General features: G+C 41.7%; 1 protein-coding gene across 1 annotated transcript in view; it reads left to right on the top strand.

Moving 5' to 3' along the window:
* The window catches only part of kmt2ca (lysine (K)-specific methyltransferase 2Ca), a 235,970-nt gene that overhangs the window by 39,160 nt on the left and 176,520 nt on the right, over positions 1-20,290 (top strand). Inside the window, 1 exon segment of the mRNA XM_046290968.1 lies at positions 6,048-6,136. Coding sequence (XP_046146924.1) covers positions 6,048-6,136 — 89 coding nt within the window.

The raw sequence follows: 20,290 nt of genomic DNA on the forward strand, positions 1-20,290 counted from the left end.
AAAATGAAACTATAACTAACTTATAACTAAATAACGGTCATCTTCTTCTTTATATCAATACTACAACTACAATCATCATTACTACGACTACTACTACCATCACTAAACTGTTATCACTTTAATACTGTTATCACCATATTTGGAATGATAAACATTAGTAATTATAGTAATTACAGTAATAGTAATAATAAGTAAGTTACTGTTTACTATGCAGATGTTATTATTCAGTGTCCCTCAGGTTATTGCAGGAAAATACATATTTGGCTGCAAGAGGAGCCATTGCTCCTTCACCCAAGAGTATTCTTAGTTTTTCCTCTGGGTTCAATTTGTAAAAATGTGGAATATATGTAGTCATTTCTGTGAATAATGAATCTCTTTGTGAAGAATATTTCTCACAGTAAAGGAGAAAGTGCATCTCTGTCTCCACCTCCCCTGTCATGCAGTGACCACATACACACTCCTCTTTGGGTAGCCATGTCTTTTTATGTCTGCCGGTTTCTATTGCCAATCGGTGGTCACTCAGCCTGTACTTGGTAAGGATCTGTCTCTGCTTCGTATCTCTGACTGAGTAGAGATAATCAGCCAATTCATATTCTCTGTTTAGGGTCAGATAGCAATTTAGTCGGCTTTGTGATTTTGTTTCGTTTTTCCAGTATTTTAAATATGATTCCTTTGATTGGTTCATGATTTTGCTTATTGGAATTCTTTCTTTTGAAGCAGTGCTGGTGTCAGCTTGGTTGGTGAGGTCCAACACCAGCTGACTGAGAGGACTCGTTTCTGGGCTCAGCTCTTGGGTTTGAAGTGCTTTAAATTGCAGACTCGAATTTGGACTTGAATTTAGATGTAGCCAAAATGTTAATGATCTTTTCTGTATTTTCATTATTACTGGAAAGCGGCCCAATTCTGCCCTACATGCATTAGTTGGTGTATTTCTTTGGACATTAAAGTCCAGTTTATTGAATGGCCCCCAAACCTCACTTCCATAAAGAGCTATTGGTAGGATTACACTATTACACTATCAAATATTTTAGTCCAAATTTTAATTGGGATGTTGATTTTGAATAATTTCATTTTTATTGCATATTATTGCTCTGCGTGCTTTTTCTTTGAGTGCATTCACTGCCATATTAAAGTTTCCCAATGCAGATATGGTCAGACCAAGGTAGGTGTCATTTTTAGTGTGTTCAATTAAGGTGTTGTTCAGGGTGAATTTATATTTGTCTTTTAGACATCTGTTTTTTTTGGGGGAAATCATGATTTTAGTTTTTTTGTAAATTTACTGCCAGGGCCCAATTATGGTAATATTGCTCCAGAATATTAATGTTCTGTTGAAGAACAATGTTCTGTTGAAGAACAATGTTCTGTTGAAGAACAATGTTCTGTTGAAGAACAATGTTCTGTTGAAGAACAATGTTCTGTTGAAGAACAATGTTCTGTTGAAGAACAATGTTCTGTTGAAGAACAATGTTCTGTTGAAGAACAATGTTCTGTTGAAGAACAATGTTCTGTTGAAGAACACAGAACACAGAATATTAATGTTCTGTTGACCTTTTATTTATTTTTTTATTTTTTTGTGGACGTGTTTATTAATTAGTGTGTGTAAAGTGTATCTATGGTCAGTAGTGCGATGGTTGGGGAGAAAGCCAATTTGACATTTTACTTATTTGAATTCTTGAATTCAAAATGCTACAGAACATCTTTCCCAAGTTACTGTTTACGCAAATTCCCCTGTAATTATTGGGGTCTAATTTGTCTCCACTTTCGTGGATAGGGGCTCATCTCCCCTGGTTCCAGACATCAGGGAAGCAGCCAGAAGTTAAAACCATGTTGAACAATTTAAGCTCAGCATTTTGCAACTCAGGTGTGCTGTTTTTCAGCATTTCATTCCTGATGTTGTCTACACCACAAGCCTTCTTTGATTTTATAGATTTGAGCTTTTAATTTAGTTCTTGTTGGGTTATTGGGTAATCTAATGGATTTTGGTTGTTTTTAATGACCGATTCAAGGATGTTCTATTTTTCTTTAATTTCTAATTGGTTCTGTTGTAAGTCTTTTTGTGGGATGTTTTTGTATATATTATCAAAATAAGTTTTCCAAATTCCTACATCTTGTATGGCTAATTCTTGTGGCGTTGTTGTGCTTAAATTGTTCCACATGTCCCAGAACTGATGTTGGTCAATTGCGTTTTCAATTTCATCAAGTGTCATGTAGGTATCATTCAATTTCTTGCATTTCAGTGTTTGTTTCTAGTGTTTCAGAGTTTCACAGTATTCATATCGTAGCTCGGGGTTGTTTTGCTGCTTATGTTTGTTGTTTGACATTTGTCTTAGGTGTTTTCTAATTGTTTTACATTCATTATCAAACCATTTGTCTTAGGTGTTTTCTAATAGTTTTACATTCATTATCAAACCATTTGTCAGAAACATTTTGATTTTTGCTTCTGATGTTGCATTGCTTTGGTTTTCTCAAATTAGCTTTCGGTGCTGCTTTTTGGAATATGCAGTTGATGTTTTGGGTAGCTGAATTGACACCATCTTTATTGTTTTGGTACTGTGAGTTATTGAAAAACTGTATAGAGTTCATCATTTCATTTGAGTTCAATGTTTCAATGAATGTCTCTGCACTGTTTGAATCCCATCTGTACGATTGGTTTATGTTGTACAGTTTATTGGGCTGTATTTTTTAAATGAATATTGCCGGCTAATTTCTTCAGAAACACGTTGATCTGACAATGGTGTCTGTGGTCTGTATGTATGTATATGTATACATCATTGTCACAATAGATTGTCTCAATTTGTAAGTCGCTCTGGATAAGAGCGTCTGCTAAATGACTTAAATGTAATGTAAATGTAATTGTACCATTGTTAAGTTTTAGCCAAATGTGAGTGGTACCTTTTTTCATTTCATTCAGTGCTAAGTCCTGCTTATGCCAAATGATGATTCCACCTGAGTCTCGGCCCCGTTTAACATTTTTATGTTTGATTGATGGTAGTAAACTTTCTCTATAGCCTGAGGGACACTGAGTATCTATGTCTCCACGACACCATGTTTCCAGTAGGATTATGATGTCCTGTCCCTTGATGTTTTTAATCAATTCTCGATTTGTTGTTTTATAACCAAAATGTGAAGAGTATAGGCCCTGGGTATTCCAAGAGCTGATAGTTAATGATGTCATTTATAATCAGTGATATTCACTGGTTTGAGTAAAGTACATCGAAAAAAAAAATACTATATATATATATATACACACACACACACACACACACACACACACACACACACACACACATACCATTAGATATAGTAATTATTATAATACCGGTGTCAATACATTTAGAAATATTTGTAAACAAATGAATAAGAATGGAGTAAGATTGCAAATAAAATAAGTACAATGCAATCTGCAACCCTGTGTGTGTGTGTGTGTGTGTGTGTGTGTGTGTGTGTGTGTGTGTGTGTGTGTGTGTGTGTGTGTGTGTGTGTGTGTGTGTGTGTGCATGCCCGTGTGTGAATTAAAGGGACTGTCTTGCTCAGTAGTCTGCATATTAGTTGCAGTAGTTGGCGCACCTCTCCTATCTCTGATTGTTCTAGGGGTCTTCTGCCAGAGGTTACCTCAGCATATGTAGGCTGACGATCTGACTGATACATGGTGTGGACTGCATCATGTGGTCTACTTCCCTGAAGGGCAGTGTTCTGACTGACCCTGGAGTAGTGGTCAGAGCTGTGTCTCTCTCTATCTCTCTGTCTCTCTGTCTCAATTCAAGGGGCTTTATTGGCATGGGAAACATGTGTTTACATTGCCATAGCAAGTGAGGTAGATAATATATAAAGTGAAATAAACAATAAAAATGAACAGTAAACATTACACATACAGAAGTTTCAAAACAATAAAGACATTACAGATGTCATATTATATAAAATTGGCCCAGCGTCTGCCGGGGTAGGCCGTCATTGTAAATAAGAATTTGTTCTTTACTGACTTACCCAGTTGTACAGTGTTTTAACAATGTACAAAAGGTTAAAGGACACAAAATAAATATGCATAAATATGGGTTGTATTTACAATGGTGTTTGTTCTTCACTGGTTGCCCTTTTCTCGTGGCAACAGGTCACACATCTTGCTGCTGTGATGGCACACTGGAATTTCACCCAGTAGATATGGGATTTGTTTTCGAAAATGAGGTGGAAACTGAGCTGCACTTCCTAACCTCCTGCCCAATGTATGACCATAGAGAGACATATTTCCCTCAGATTACACAGATCCTCTCTCTGTGTGTGTGTCTGTCTCTCTCTCTCTCTCTCTCTGTGTCTCTCTCTCTCTCTCTCTCTCTCTCTCTCTGTGTGTGTGTCTGTCTCTCTCTCTCTCTCTCTCTCTCTCTCTCTCTCTCTGTGTCTGTCTGTCTGTCTCTCTCTCTCTCTCTGTGTGTTTCTCTCTCTCTGTGTGTGTGTGTGTCTGTCTCTCGGTCTCTGTGTGTGTCTCTTCCACCCCCACCCCCCCATGTCACCTGTGGCGTGTCTACTTACTCAATTTGAATTCAAACACTACCAATATTCCCTGTTATTGCTAGTATTTGCTTATTTTCACTGTTTTTCAGTCTTTAGCGTTTTTATAAATATAGTTTTTGCTGGACTTGCAGCTCGGGCTTCGATGGTAAGAAATGTGACCGTCACTGTGGTAATGAGCAGCTGAGCTATAACTGCGGGTGGAGCGGTGGTTCCCATTGACTGCTCTGTGTGAGTCTAAAACACCGGTGTTGACAGCGTTGGTTAATACTGAGGAGGGAAGTGATGAGCTGTGAACTGAACTGCTCAGACCTCCAGAGAGAAGTGAAGAGAAACTGATCTTGGTCCGCCACACTATCCAATGTTACTGAAATGATTAGCTTTCGCTCAAGTCCAATTTTGAGATACATTTGTCAACAAGTGTCTGTTTAACGGCTACCGAGTGGAGCAGTGGTCTAAGGCACTGCATCTCAGTACTAGAGGCATCACTACAGACCCTAGTTCAATTCCAGGCTGTATAACAAACGGCCCTGATTGGGAGTCCCATAGGGCGGCACATAATTGGCCCAGCGCCTGCCGGGGTAGGCCGTCATTGTAAATAAGAATTTGTTCTTTACTGACTTACCCAGTTAAATAAAGGATCAATAAAAATTAAATGAATGGACAGTTAGGTTGCTCCTTAGGCACTTCCTCTCTGCATCACTGACCTTACAGGCAGTTCTCCTCTCACTGTTCCTCACCACAGAGCTAAGCGTGTAGACTGTTCTTACTGTTCCTCACCACAGAGCTAAGCGTGTAGACTGTTCTTACTGTTCCTCACCACAGAGCTAAGCGTGTAGACTGTTCTTACTGTTCCTCACCACAGAGCTAAGCGTGTAGACTGTTCTTACTGTTCCTCGCCACAGAGCTAAGCGTGTAGACTGTTCTTACTGTTCCTCACCACAGAGCTAAGCGTGCAGACTGTTCTTACTGTTCATCCTACTTCAAATGGCAGCTCCTCATTCTGTGCGGCAGACCTGAATGACAATGCTGTTCCTCCTTGAGCTAAAGTTCGGCATGGGTCTGTTTTTCTGGAGCCACACCAGCAACAGCCCCATCCGATACCCGACATCAAAACACATCTATTATTACTACTTCCCTGTCGGGCATTAATGAATTTGTCTGCATGTCTATTCAACTTTTGGATAGAAGAAAACCAAGCCATGAATTAAGAACAATATATTTTTATTTTCACAATTTGTGCGTGGTAGATCTGCATGCTAGCCTTATGTCTGCATCGCCACTCACAGAGTAGAATTTGCATCACAAAAAGCTCCTGGGATTTTAAAAAGTGTATTATCTTGAATTTAAATGTTTTCGACCCGCAATGCAATTGTTCTGAACTGCGAGCCGGCCCACAGGTTGAATTAATTTTATTTAAAAAAATGTATTGCTGCTCACCCGGTGGGTACTGTGAGTATCCAACCTGATGCAGGACTACCTTGAGCAGAGCCTGAAAGGCAGATCAGATCAATGACTGCTTTTCTCCCCCTGTGCGTTTTCAGGGGTCGTAGCAGAGGCCAGTCCCAGGCTGAGGATGAGGACAGCATGGACGGGAGGGAAACCACTGAAGCCCAGAACATGCAGGAGATGGGTGAGCTGACTGTTTTGGTTGTTATGGAAATGTGTTTGTGTATACAATGAATTAGGAAAGTGTTCAGAAACCTGGACTTTTCCCAACTTTTAGTTACGTTACAGCTTTATTTTAAAATAGATAAAATACTTTCTTACCCTCATCAGTACACACACAATACCCCACGATGGCAAGGTGAAAACAGTTTTTTTAGACATTTTTGCACGTTTATAAAATCTACCGTATTGCCATAAGCATTCAGACCCCTTGCTATGAGCCTCGAAGTTGAACCCCCGATGATGCATTCTGTTTCCATTGACCATCCTTGAGATGTTTCTACAACCTTGATTGGAGTCCACCTGCGGTAAGTTGAATTGATTGGACATATTCTGGAAAGGCACACCAAATACATTTTTTATTTGTCACATGCGCCGAATACAACCGGTGTAGACTTACCTTACAGTGACATGCTTACTTACAAGCCCTTAACCAACAATGCAGGTTTAAGAAAAATAAGTGTTAAACTATTTACTAAAATAAACGGAAGTAAAAAAATGACATAATTAAAGAGCAACAATACAATAACATTAGCTATAAACAGGGGGTACCGGTACAGAGTCAATATATACAGGGGGTACCGGTACAGAGTCAATATAGACAGGGGGTACCGGTACAGAGTCAATATAGACAGGGGGTACCGGTACAGAGTCAATATAGACAGGGGGGTAGTCAATATAGACAGGGGGTACCGGTACAGAGTCAATATAGACAGGGGGGTACAGAGTCAATATAGACAGGGGGTACAGAGTCAATATAGACAGGGGGTACCGGTACAGAGTCAATATAGACAGGGGGTACCGGTACAGAGTCAATATAGACAGGGGGTACCGGTACAGAGTCAATATAGACAGGGGGTACCGGTACAGAGTCAATATAGACAGGGGGTACAGAGTCAATATAGACAGGGGGGTACAGAGTCAATATAGACGGTACAGAGTCAATATAGACAGAGGGTACCGGTACAGAGTCAATATAGACAGGGGGTACAGAGTCAATATAGACAGGGGGTACCGGTACAGAGTCAATATAGACAGGGGGTACCGGTACAGAGTCAATATAGACAGGGGGTACAGAGTCAATATAGACAGGGGGTACCGGTACAGAGTCAATATAGACAGGGGGTACCGGTACAGAGTCAATATAGACAGGGGGTACCGGTACAGAGTCAATATAGACAGGGGGTACCGGTACAGAGTCAATATAGACAGGGGGTACCGGTACAGAGTCCATGTGGGGGGGCGCCAGTTATTCGAGGTAATTGAGGTATTATGTACATGGAGGCAGTAATAAAGTGACGATGCATAGATAATACACAGAGTAGCAGCAGCGTAAAAATGGGGGGGTTCCTTGCTCAGAACATGAGAACATATGAAAGTTGGTGGTTCCTTTTAACACGAGTCTTCAATATTCCCAGGTAAGAAGTTTTAGGTTGTATAGTTATTATTGGAATTATAGGACTCTCTCTCTCTCTATACCATTTGTATTTTGTTAACCTTTTACTATTGGATGTTCTTATAGGCACTTTAGTATTGCCAGTGTAACAGTAGAATCAGCAACACAACCTCAACAGCCACCATCGAAGCAGCCTTACCCATGCAGAGCAAGGGGAACAACTCCTGACTTTTGAAAACGCAATTTACAACGAAGAGCTGCTGGCAAAACGCACGAAAGTGCTGTTTGAACGAATGTTTATGCGCCTGCTTCTGCCTACCACCGCTCAGTCAGATACTTGTATGCCTGTATGCTCAGTCAGATTATATGCAACGCAGGACACGCTAGATAATATCTAGTAATATCATCAACCATGTGTAGTTAACTAGTGATTATGATTGATTGTTTTTTTAAAGATAAGTTTAATGCTAGCTAGCAACTTACCGTGGCTTACTGCATTCACTTAACAGGCAGTCCCCTTGTGGAGTGCAACGAGAGAGAGGCAGGTCGTTATTGCGTTGGACTAGTTAACTGTAAGGTTGCAAGATTGGCTCTCCCGAGCTGACAAGGTGAAAATCTGTCGTTCTGCCCCTGAACGTGGCAGTTAACCCATCGTTCCTAGGCCTTTATTGAAAATAAGAATTTGTTCTTAACTGACTTGCCTAGTTAAATAAAGGTATAAAAAATAAACACTTTTTTTTTAAATAATAAAATTGGCCCCCAAAAATACAGATTTCCAATTGTTGTGAAAACGTGATATCGGCCCTAATTAATCGGCCATTCCGATTAATCGGTCGACCTCTAGTATGTACGTATGGTCACTGTGGGGACGACGTCATCAAAGCACTTATTGATGAACCCAGTGACTGATGTGGTGTACTCCTCAATTCCATTGGAAAAGAATCCCAGAACATTTTACAGTCTATGCTAGCAAAACACTGTAGCTTAGGATCTGCGTCTTCTGACCACTTTCTTATTGAGCGAGTCACTGGTACTTCCTGTTTTAGGTTTTGCTTGTAAGCAAGAATCGGGAGGATGGAGTTTTGGTCAGATTTGCCAATTGTAGGGAGAGCTTTTGTACTCGTCTCTGTGCGGAGTGAAGGTGGTAGAGTTATTTTCCCCTCTGGTTGCACATGTAACAAATTAGATAAAGTGGATGTAAGTTTCCCTGCATTAAAGTCCCCGGGAAACTAGGAGCGCCGCCTCTGCATGAGCATTTACCTTTTTGCTTATGTCCTTATACAGCTCGTTGAGTGCCGTCTTAGTGCTGGTAAATTGACAGCCATGAAAAAAATATAGATAAGCTCTCTTGGTAAATAGTGTGGTCTACAGCTTATGAGATACTGGCTCTGCAGCCTTGTGAATGTTGACCTGTTTTAAAGGTCTTTCTCACATCAGACGATCAAAACCTCGAGACTTCCTTCGAGTTCATGCACCAGCTGTTATTTACAAATGGAGACACAGACCGCCACCCCTTGTGTTACAGAAGGCAGCTGTTCTATATTGCCAATGCATGGAAAACCCAGCCAGCAGTATGTTTTCCATGCCTTCGTTCAGCCACGACTCGTGAAACATGACATATTAGTTTTTAATGTCCCGTTGGTAGGTTAGTTTTGATCGGAGCTCATCCATTTTATTATCCAATGATTGCACATTGTCGAGTAGAACTGATGAGCAAAAACCAAGCCATGAGGTCGCCGGAATTGTCTTTAGACCTCCGAGACAGGATTGAGGCACAGATCTGGGGAAGGGTACCAAAAAATGGCTGCAAGATTAAAGGTCCCCAAGAACACAGTGCCCTCCATCATTCTTAAATGGAAGAAGTTTAGAACCACCAAGACTCCAAGGGCTGTCTGCCCGGCCAAACTGAGCAATCAGGGGAGAAGGGCGTTGGTCAGAGTTCCTCTGTGTAGATGGGAGAACCTTCCAGAAGGATAACCCTCTCCACCAATCAGGCCTTTATGGTAGTGGCCAGACGGAAGCCACTCCTCAGTAAAAGGCACATAACAGCCCACTTGGAGTTTGCCAAAAGGCACCTGAAGACTCTCAGACCATGAGAAACAAGATTCTCTGGTGTGATGAAACCAAAATTGACACCTTTGGCCTGAATGCCAAGCATCACATCTGGAGGAAACCTGGCACCATCCCTACAGTGAAACATGGTGGTGGCAGCATCATGCTGTGGGGATGTTTTTCAGGGACAGGGAGGCTAGTCAGGGTCGAGGGAAAGATGAACGGAGCTAAGTACAGTGAGATACTTGATGAAAACTTGCTCCAGAGCATTCAGGATTTCAGACTGGGGCGAAGGTTCATCTTCCAACAGGACAATGACCCTAAGCACACAGCCAAGACAACGGAGGAGTGGCTTCAGGGCAAGTCTCTGAATGTCCTTGAGTGGCCCAGCCAAAGCCTGGACTTGAACCAGATCGAACATCTCTGGAGAGACCTGAAAATATCAGTGTATCGATGCTCCCCATCTAACCTGACAGGTTGCCGAGAAGATTGGGATAAACTCCCCAAATACAGGTTTCCCAAACTTGTAGCGTCTTACCCAAGAAGACTCAAGGCTGCCAAAAGTGATTCAACAAAGTACTGAGTAAAGGGTCTGAATGCTGCTGTAAATGTGATGTTTAAAAAAAAATGTATATATACTTTTTTTGGTACTTTTTTGTACTCCTTTTTCTCCCCGGTTATCGTGATATCCAATTGGAAGTTAGTTTTGTCCCTTTGCTGAAACCCGAGAGCCATGTGTCCTCTGAAACACGACCCTGACAAGCCGCTGCTTCTTGATACACTGCTTGCTTAACCTGGAAGCCAGCCGCACCAATGTGTCGGATGAAACACATTTACAACTGTCGACCGTGTCACTGTGCATGCGCCCGGCCCGCCACGAGTCAGTACAGTGCGACGGGGCGAGGACATCCTGGCCGGCCAAACCCTCCCCCTAACCCAGCTGGGCCCATTGTGTGCCACCTCATGGGTCTCCCGGTCGCGACCTGCTGCGTCACAGCCCGGGATTGAACCCGGCTCTCTGGTGACGCCTCAAGCACTGCGATGCTGTGCCTTAGACCACTGTGCCACTCTGGAGGACCCGTTACTAAATGGTTTGATGAGAATGAAAACGTTGTAAACCATATGCCATGGCCGTCCCAATCACCATATTTAAACCCAATTAAACACTTGCGTGAGATTTATGAAGTGACGCCTGAGACGGCGTTTTCCTCCACCATCAGCAAAACACCAAATAATGGAATGTCTTGTGGAAAATGGTTTCGCATCCCCTCCCCCAGTAGAGGACACTTGTAGAATCTATGTCAAGGTGCATTGAAGCTGTTCTGGCTCGTGGTGGTCCAACACCCTATTAAGACACTTTATGTTGGTGTTTCCTTTATTTAGGCATGCCTGTATTAGTGTGTGCTTTCATGGTTTACTATATGAGTTTGTGTGTCGTTGTTTTTATTTTTGTGTGTGTACCTTCATGCGTGTTCCTCTTTAAATATTTGTGTGCCGTTTTCATATTTTTGTGGTTGTTTAGGCTGATAGTTGGGTGTTGATATTCGATTGGATCCTTTTATCAAATACCTCTTTGGTTGTTTAGGCTGCCATCACTGATAGTCGGGTGTTGGTATTCAATTTGATCCTTTTATCAAATACCTCTTTTATCAATAGGCCTTAGTTCTTTAGAGCTGTTGCGCGATCCAGTTCTCAATACAGACTACTTGAAGGGTATCCATCAGTTTTCCCCCGCGAGTTGTCCATTGCTAAAAGTTAGATCACTAAAGGCAAGTTCATACTTGTATGTCTGCAGATCCAAAATGTTAGTTAGTATTAGTTTCTGGTTTGTTATGGGATGTTTACAAAGCCATCTGCAGCTGCTGTCCGCGGGGGTCCCTCCTGCCCACCGTGCACATCCCCAACCATTTCTGACCCGATATGTCTGTGGATGCGGCTTCATTGGAAAACAAGCCTCCATTCGAATAATGCATTATGCAAATCGACTGCCAGAGGATGGTCTAATATTTTAGACTGCAGTCAACGCCCCTGTTAGCTGTGTAGTGAGGCTTTGCTTTTCGCTGCTGGCATTTTGATGACCTGTAAATGGTTTCACAATCTTGGCAAATGCAACAGAAAGAGAAATAAAGTCCAAGTAATTTTAACTGCATTTGTGCTGCTGACATGGGGGGCCTCTCAAAAGTATAAAGCGGTTTCCTTATCCTTAGGTCCTCTCCTCCATGAGCATTAGGTTTAAACGCCCAGGGCAGTCACATTAGTTATTCCTGTGTTTTGTATCATATTGTACAACAGTTGATGAAACTAACACTTTTTAAAAGTGTGATCAGTGTCATTTCCTGATAGTTGCTGGTTGAAAATACAATTTACCGAGGGCCTTTTATTCAGCAGGTTTTGCATGGTGGAGTTTCAGCTTGCCTGGTAAGATCACCAGGTGGTAAATCAATGAATAGAGTGAAAATAAAGACTTCCAAACCTCTCAGCTAGTTTTCACTTTTTCCCTTTCCACTCAGACCACTTCTAGACAGTTGTTTATGGTAAGGCCTGATAGGGGAGGAATAAATTAATTGGTATTGCCTAGTCATTAGGGCTGGTGAATTTCCTGGGACCTCATGATATTATGACAATACTTTGGTGCCGATTACAATATGTATTGTGAATCGTTACTGTGATTTTATCTTGATTTGCCATCACCATATGCGTGCTGCAGAGAGACAGAGCCATGAGAAGTTTTGATCGGTCATGGAAATAAAAGTGCTGAAAACAAATTTGGCTCCCTATTTAAAAAGAAGATGGAGAACAAGCTATGAAGGAAAAATACAGCCAACTGGTGCAAAAATATTGCGATATTGTTGATACGATATATCATCAAATAATATCCCGATAAGTAACTGTATATATTTTTTCACAATCACTACTATTCAATGAGATTCACCTAGTTTCCCCCAATGCAGAATGAGATCATGTCAAAGCCTGGGGCTAAATTTAGCCAACCGCTTACCTAATCTTTGGCCACCCAAGTCTCTGTGGCTTGTCCCGCCCTCATTGTACTTGTTCCCTAGGGCCCTCGAAGACGATCACACCAGCAAACATCATTAGCATCACTTGATCTGTTCCACTTCCAAAAAGTGACCTAACGTGCCCTTCTCCCCCACACACACACACACACACACACACACACACACACACACACACACACACACACACACACACACACACACACACACACACACACACACACACACACACACACACACACACACACACACACACACACACACACACACCACGACTCAATCATGTCCACGAGACATGTGACAGCTTTTTATCCTCCCCCTCCACAAAAGCTGCTTGCCGAAGATTAATTTCCTGGCTATTAATTACACTTCGGGGCCTCTGGGCTTTTGTCGTGGGATTTTCCTAGCCCCCCCTTCCCCCACAAAGACTTAAACTGAAAGTAATTTATGCTGAGTCCGTGTCAAAAGGGCATGAGGTCCCTGTTCTACTTGTACCACACTGAGTTGTCTCCCTTTTCCACAATATTGGCCTGTATGTTAAGGCCTATATTTTAATACTGTCTTGTTTTTATTCCGTCTTATTTATGCAGAATGCTATCTATTTACCAAATAGGGCTATCTTCTTTATACCACCCCTACCTTGTCACAACACAACTTCTTTGGGGTAGGGGGCAGTATTGGGAATTTTGGATGAAAAGCGTGCCCAAATTAAGCTGCCTGCTACTCAGCCATAAAAGCTAGAGTATGCATATAATTAGTAGATTTGGACAAAAACTCTGACGTTTTCTAAAACTGTTTGAATGATGTCTGTGAGTATAACATGGCAGGCAACAACCTGAAAAAAATCCAACCAGGAAGTGGGAAATCTGAGGTTTGTAGTTTTTGACCTTAGCCCCTATCGAATACACAGTGGGATATTGGTAATTTTGCACTTCCTACGGCTTCCACTAAATGTCAACAATCTTTAGAAACTTGTTTGATGCTTCTACTCTAAAGGAGGGGCTCATAAGAGCTCTTTGAGTGAGTGGTCTGGCAGAGTGCCTCTTGCTCAGTCTCGCGCGCTCACGTGAAAGGTAGCTCTCGTTCCACTTCATTTCTGAAGACAAAGGAATTGTCCGGTTGCAACATTATTGAAGATTTATGTAAAAAACATCCTAAAGATTGATTCTATACATCGTTTGATGTGTTTCTACTAACTGTAACGGAGCTTTTTTGACTTTTCGTCTGAAACTAGTGAACGCGCTTTATGAATGGATTACTGGACTGAACACGCTAACAAAAGGAGCTATTTTGACATAAATTATGGACATTATCGAACAAAACAAACATTTATTGTGGAACTGGGATTCCTGGGAGTGCATTCTGATGAAGATCATCAAAGGTAAGTGAATATTTATAATGCTATTCTGATTAATGTTGACTCCACAACATGGTGGATATATGTATGGGCTCTGAGCGCTCTACTCATATTATAGCATGGTGTGCGTTTTCGGTAAAGTTAAAAAAAAATCTGACACAGCGGATGCATTAAGGAGAAGTGGATCTAAAATTCCATGCAATACACTTGTATCTTTTATCAATGTTTATTATGAGTATTTCCGTAAAATTGATGTGGCTCTCTGCAAAATCACTGGATGTTTTGGAACTACTGAACGTAACACGCCAATGTAAACTCAGATTTTTGGATATAAATATGAACTTTACCGACCAAAACATACATGTATTGTGTAACATGAAGTCCTATGAGTGTCATCTGATGAAGATCATCAAATGTTAGTGATTAATTTTATCTATATTTCTGCTTTTTATGACTCCTCTCTTTGGTTGGAAAATGGTTGAATGCTTTCTGTGACTAGTTGCTGACCTAACATAATGATATGTTGTGCTTTTGCCGAAAAGCGTTTTTGAAATCAGACACTGTGGATTAACGAGAAGTTTGTCTATAAAATGGTGTAAAATACTTCTATGTTTGAGGAATTTTAATTATGGGATTTCTGTTGTTTTTGAATTTGGCGCCCTGCAATTTCACTGGCTGTTGAGAGGTGGGACGCTCACGTCCCGAACGGTCCCAGAGAGGTTACAAAAGGAAATAATTCCACAAATTAAACTTTGAACAAGGCACACCTGTTAATTGAAATGCATTCCACGTGACTACCTCATGAAGCTGGATGAGAGAATGCCAAGAGTGTCCAAAGCTGTCAAGGCAAGGGGTGGTTAATCATTTTTTCAGTTACTACATGATTCCATATGTGTTATTTCATAGTTTTGATGTCTTCACTATTATCCTACAATGTAGGAAATTATACAAATAAAATCCCCTTGAATGAGTAGGTCTGTCCAAACTTTGTGTGTGTGTGTTTTCAAGTGTCACAGCTGAGCAAAAGGAGGAGCACGTGATTTTATTAATGTTTTATGAATTCCTGACTGAGGGTTGTGGGGGGCGGGCTTAAAAATGTGATATTCCATATAAGTCCACAACAATTTTTACACCACAGCAGGAGACTACGTTAGAGGTAAAAAAATTAATGTCATTCAATTGGGCAACTAGCAAGAGACAGTTGGCTCGCGTTTCTTTTGTTGTTTGCAAAACATATGCCCACTCAATGGATACAATTCATCATTCTACCAGGGCGACCTACATTCCATTAAATTGTATTTGTCACATGCGCCGAATACAACCGGTGTAGACCTTACAGTGAAATGCTTACTTACAAGCCCTTAACCAACAATGCAGTTTTATGAAAACAAATAATGGAGCAGCAGTAAAATAACAATAGTGAGGCTATATACAGGGGGTACCGGTGCGGGGGAACCGGTTAGTCCAGGTAATTTAAGTAATATGTACATGTCGCTAGAAGTAAAGTGACCATGCAAGGATAATAGCAGAGTAGCAGCAGCTTAAAAGGTGGAGCATGATGCAAATAGTCTGGGTAGCCATTTGATTAGATGTTCAGGAGTCTTCTGGCTTGGGGGTAGATGCTGTTTAGAAGCCTCTTGGACCTACCGCTTGCCGAGCAGTAGCAGAGAGAACAGTCCTATGACGAGGGTGGCTGGAGTCTGACAATTTTTAGGGCATTCCTCTGACACCGCCTGGTTTAGAGGTCCAGGATGGAAGGAAGCTTGGCCCCAGTGATGTACTGGGCCGTACTCACTACCCTCTGTAGTGCCTTGCGGTCGGAGTCCGAGCAGTTGCCATAGCAGGCAGTGATGCAACGTGTCGAGATGCTCTTGACGGTGCAGCTGTAGAACCTTTTTGAGGGTCTTAGGACCCATGCCAATTCTTTTCAATCTCCTGAGGGGGAATAGGTTTTGTCGTGCCCTCTTTACGACTGTCTTGGTGTGCTTCGACCATGAAAGTTTGTTGGAACTTATAGCTCTCAACCTTCTCCACTACAGCCCTGTCGTTGTGAATGGGGGCGTGCTCAGTCCTCCTTTTCCTGGAGTCCACAATCATCGCCTTTGTCTTGATCACTTTGAGGGGAGAGGTTGTTATCCTTTTACCACTCAGCCAGGTCTCTGACCTCCTTCCTATAGACTGTCTCGTCATTGTCGTTGATCAGGCCTACCACTGTTGTGTCATCGGCCAACTTAATGATGGTGTTGGAGTAGTGCCTGGCTGTGCCGTCATGAGTGAACTGGGAGAACAGGAAGGGACTGAGCACACACCCCTGAGGGGCCCCCGTGTTGAGGATCAGCATGGTGGATGTGTTGTTACCTACCCTTACTACCTGTGGGCGGCCCGTCAGGAAGTCCAGGATCCAGTTGCAGAGGGAGATGTTAAGATGTCAGCACATGCTTGGAATACACATAGTGGTAATCAGTCTGGCCCTGCGGCCTTGTGAATGTTGACCTGTTTAACGGTCTTCCTCACATTGGCTGCGGAGAGTGTGATCATACAGTTGGAACAGCTGATGCTCTCATGCATGTTTCAGTGTTACTTGCCTCGAAGCAAGCATATAATTAATTTAGCTCATCTGGTAGGCTTGTGTCACTGGGCAGCTCTCGGCTGTGCTTACCTTTTTGAAGTCTGTTATAGTTTGCAAGCCCTGTCACATCCGAGGAGCATTAGAGTTGGTGTAGTACGATTCGATCTTAGTCCTGTATTGATAGGTCGTCTGAGGGCATAGCGGGATTTGTTATACGCTTCCGGGTTAAGGTCCCCCTCCTTGAAAGCGGCAGCTCTACCATTTAGCTCCATGTGGATGTTGCCTGTTATCCATGACTTCTGGTTGGGGTATGTATTTACAGTCACTGTGGGGACAACATCATTGATGCACTTATTGATGAAGCCAATGACTGATGTGGTGTACTCCTCAATGCCATCAGAATAATCCCTGAACATATTCCATTCTGTGCTAGCAAAACAGTCCTGTAGTTAAGCATCTACTTCTTCTGACCCCTTTTATTTTATTATTTTTTTTTTTTGACAGGGTCCCTGGTGCTTTGTGCTTTAAATTTTTGTTTGGAATCAGGAGGATAGAATTATGGTCAGATTTGCCAAATGGAGGGTGAGGGAGAGCTTTGTACTCGCCTCTGTATGTGGAATAAAGGTGCTCTAGAGTTGAATTATTATTATTTTATTTTTTTCTCCCCTCTGGTTGCACATTTAACTTGTTGGATTTAAGTTTCCCTGAATCAAAGTCCCCGGCCACTAGGTGCTCCGCCTCTGTATGAGCATTTTCCTCTTTGCTTATGGCCTTATACAGCTTATACAGCAGTGAGTACGGTCTTTGTGCCAGCATCCGTTTGTGTAGGTAAATAGACAGCCTCAAAGAATATAGATGCAAACTCTCTAGGTATAGTGCCTTGCAAAAGTATTCATCCCCCTTGGTGTTCTTCAAATTTAGTTGCATTACAATCTGTAATTTTAAATGGATTTTTAATTGAATTTCATGTAATGGGCATACACAAAATATTCCAAATTGCTGAAGAGAAATTTAAAAAAGAACTTGTTTCAAAATGTAAACAACTGAAAAGTGGTGCGTGCATATGTACTCACACCCTTTGCTATAAAGCCCCTAAATAAGATCTGGAACAACCAATTACCTTCAGAAGTCATATAATTAGTTAGATGTCACCCAGGTATCACATTAAGTATCACGTGATCTCAGTATATAGAGTTGAAGTCGGAAGATTACGTACACCGTAGCCAAATACATTTAAACTCTGTTTTTCACGATTCCTGACATGTAATCCTAGTAAAATTTCCTGTCTTTATTTTAAGAATGGGAAATGTCAGAATAATAGTGGTGATTTTATTTCAGCTTTTATTTCTTTCATCACATTCCCAGTGGGTCAGAAGTTTACTAAATTAGTATTTGGTAGCATTGCCTTTAAATTGTTTAATTTGGGTCAAACATTTCGGGTAGCCTTCCACAAGCTTTCCTCAAAAAGTTGGGTGAATTTTGGCCCATTCCTTCTGACAGAGCTGGTGTAACTGAGTTAGGTTTGTGGCAAACCTTGCTCGCACACACTTTTTCAGTTCTGTCCACAACTTTTCTATAGGATTGAGGTCAGGGCCATGTGATGGTCACTCCAATACCTTGACTTTGTTGTCTTTATGCCATAACTTTGGAAGTATGCTTGGGGTCATTGTCTTATTTGCGACCAAGCTTTAACTTCCTAACTGATGTCTTGAGATGTTGCTTCAATATACCCACATTATTTTCCCGCCTCATGATGCCATCTATTTTGAGAAGTGCACCAGTCCTTCCTGCAGCAAAGCATGCCCACAACATGATGCTGCCACCCCTGTGCTTCACGTGTGGGATGGTGTCCTTTGGCTTGCAAGCCTACCCCCTTTTCCTCCAAACATAACAATGGTCATTATGGCCAAACAGTTCTATTTTTGTTTCATCAGACCAGATGACATATTTTTGTACTTTGTGTCTCCATGTGCAGTTGCAAACCGTGGTTTGGCTTTTTTATGGTGATTTTTGAGCAGTGACTTCTTCCTTTCTGAGTGGCCTTTCAGGTTATGTCGATATAGGACTTGTTTTACTGTGGATATAGATATCTTTGTACCCGTTTCCTCCAGCATCTTCACAAGGTCCTTTGCTGTTGTTCTGGGATTGATTTGCACTTTTCTCACCAAAGTACGTTCATCTCAGAGACAGAACACGTCTCCTTCCAGAGCGGTAAGACGGCTGTGTGGTCACATGGTGTTCATACTTGCGTACTGTTGTTTGTACAGATGAACATGGTACCTTCAGGCATTTGGAAATTGTTCCCAAGGATGAACCAGACTTGTGGAGGTCTCCAATTTTTTTCTGCGGTCTTGGCTGATTTCTTTAGATTTTCCCATGTCAAGCAAATGGGCACTGAGTTTGAAGGTAGGCCTTGAAATACATCCACAGGTACACCTCCAATTGACTCAAATGATGTCAACTAGCCTATCAGAAGCTTCTAATGCTATGACATTTTCTGGACTTTTCCAAGCTGTTTAAAGGCGCAGTCAACTAGTGTATGTAAACTTCTGACCCTCTGGAATTGTGATACAGTGAATTAATCTGTTTGTAAACAATTGTTGGAAAAATTACTTGTGTCATGCACAAAGTAGATGTCCGAACTCGAGGTCGACCGATTAATCGGAATGGCTGATTAATTAGGGCCGATTTAAAGTTTTCATAACAACCCGAAATCTGTATTTTTGGACACCGATTTTGCAGAGGTTTTAATTTTCATTTATTTTTAAAAACACCCTTTATATAATCTTTATTTAACTAGGCAAGTCAGTTAAGAACACAATCTAATTTTCAATAACGGCCTAGGAACGATGGGTTAACTGCCTCGTTCAGAACGATAGATGTTTACCCTGTCAGCTCGGGGGATCCAATCTTTCAACCTTACAGTTAACTAGTCCAACGCAATAACGACCTGCCTCTCTCTCGTTGCATTCCACAAGGAGACTGCCTGTGACTCGAATGCAGTAAGCCAAGGTAAGTTGCTAGCTAGCATTAAACTTATCTAATAAAAAACAATCAATCATAATCACTAGTTAACTACACATGGTTGATATTACTAGACATTATCTAGCGTGTCATGCATTGCGTATAATCGGACTGAGCATACAGGTATCTGACAGTGGTAGGCAGAAGCAGGCGCGTAAACATTAATTCAAACAGCACTTTCGTGCGTTTTGCCAGCAGCTCTTCGTTGTGCGTCAAGCATTGCGCTGTTTATGACTTCAAGCTTATCAACTCCCGACATGAGACTGGTGTAACCGAAGTGAAATGGCTGGCTAGTTAGCGCGTGCTAATAGTGTTTCAAACGTCACTTGTTCGCTCTGAGCCTTGGAGTGGTTGTTTCCCTTGCTCTGCATGGGTAACGCTGCTTCGAGGATGGCTGTTGTCATTGTGTTCCTGGTTCGAGCCCAGGGAGGAGCTAGGAGAGGGACGGAAGCTATACTGTTACACTGGCAATACTAAAGTGCCTATAAGAACATCCAATAGTCAAAGGTTAATGAAATACAAATGGTATAGAGAGAGAGAGAGAGTCCTATAATTCCAATAATAACTACAACCTAAACCGTCTTACCTGGGAATATTGAAGACCCATGTTAAAAGGAACCACCAACTTTCATATGTTCTCATGTTCTGAGCAAGGAACTTAAACGTTAGCTTTCTTACATGGCAAATATTGCACTTTTACTTTCTAC

This window comes from Oncorhynchus gorbuscha, linkage group LG12 (assembly GCF_021184085.1).
Source record: "Oncorhynchus gorbuscha isolate QuinsamMale2020 ecotype Even-year linkage group LG12, OgorEven_v1.0, whole genome shotgun sequence".
NCBI classification, from domain to species: domain Eukaryota; kingdom Metazoa; phylum Chordata; class Actinopteri; order Salmoniformes; family Salmonidae; genus Oncorhynchus; species Oncorhynchus gorbuscha.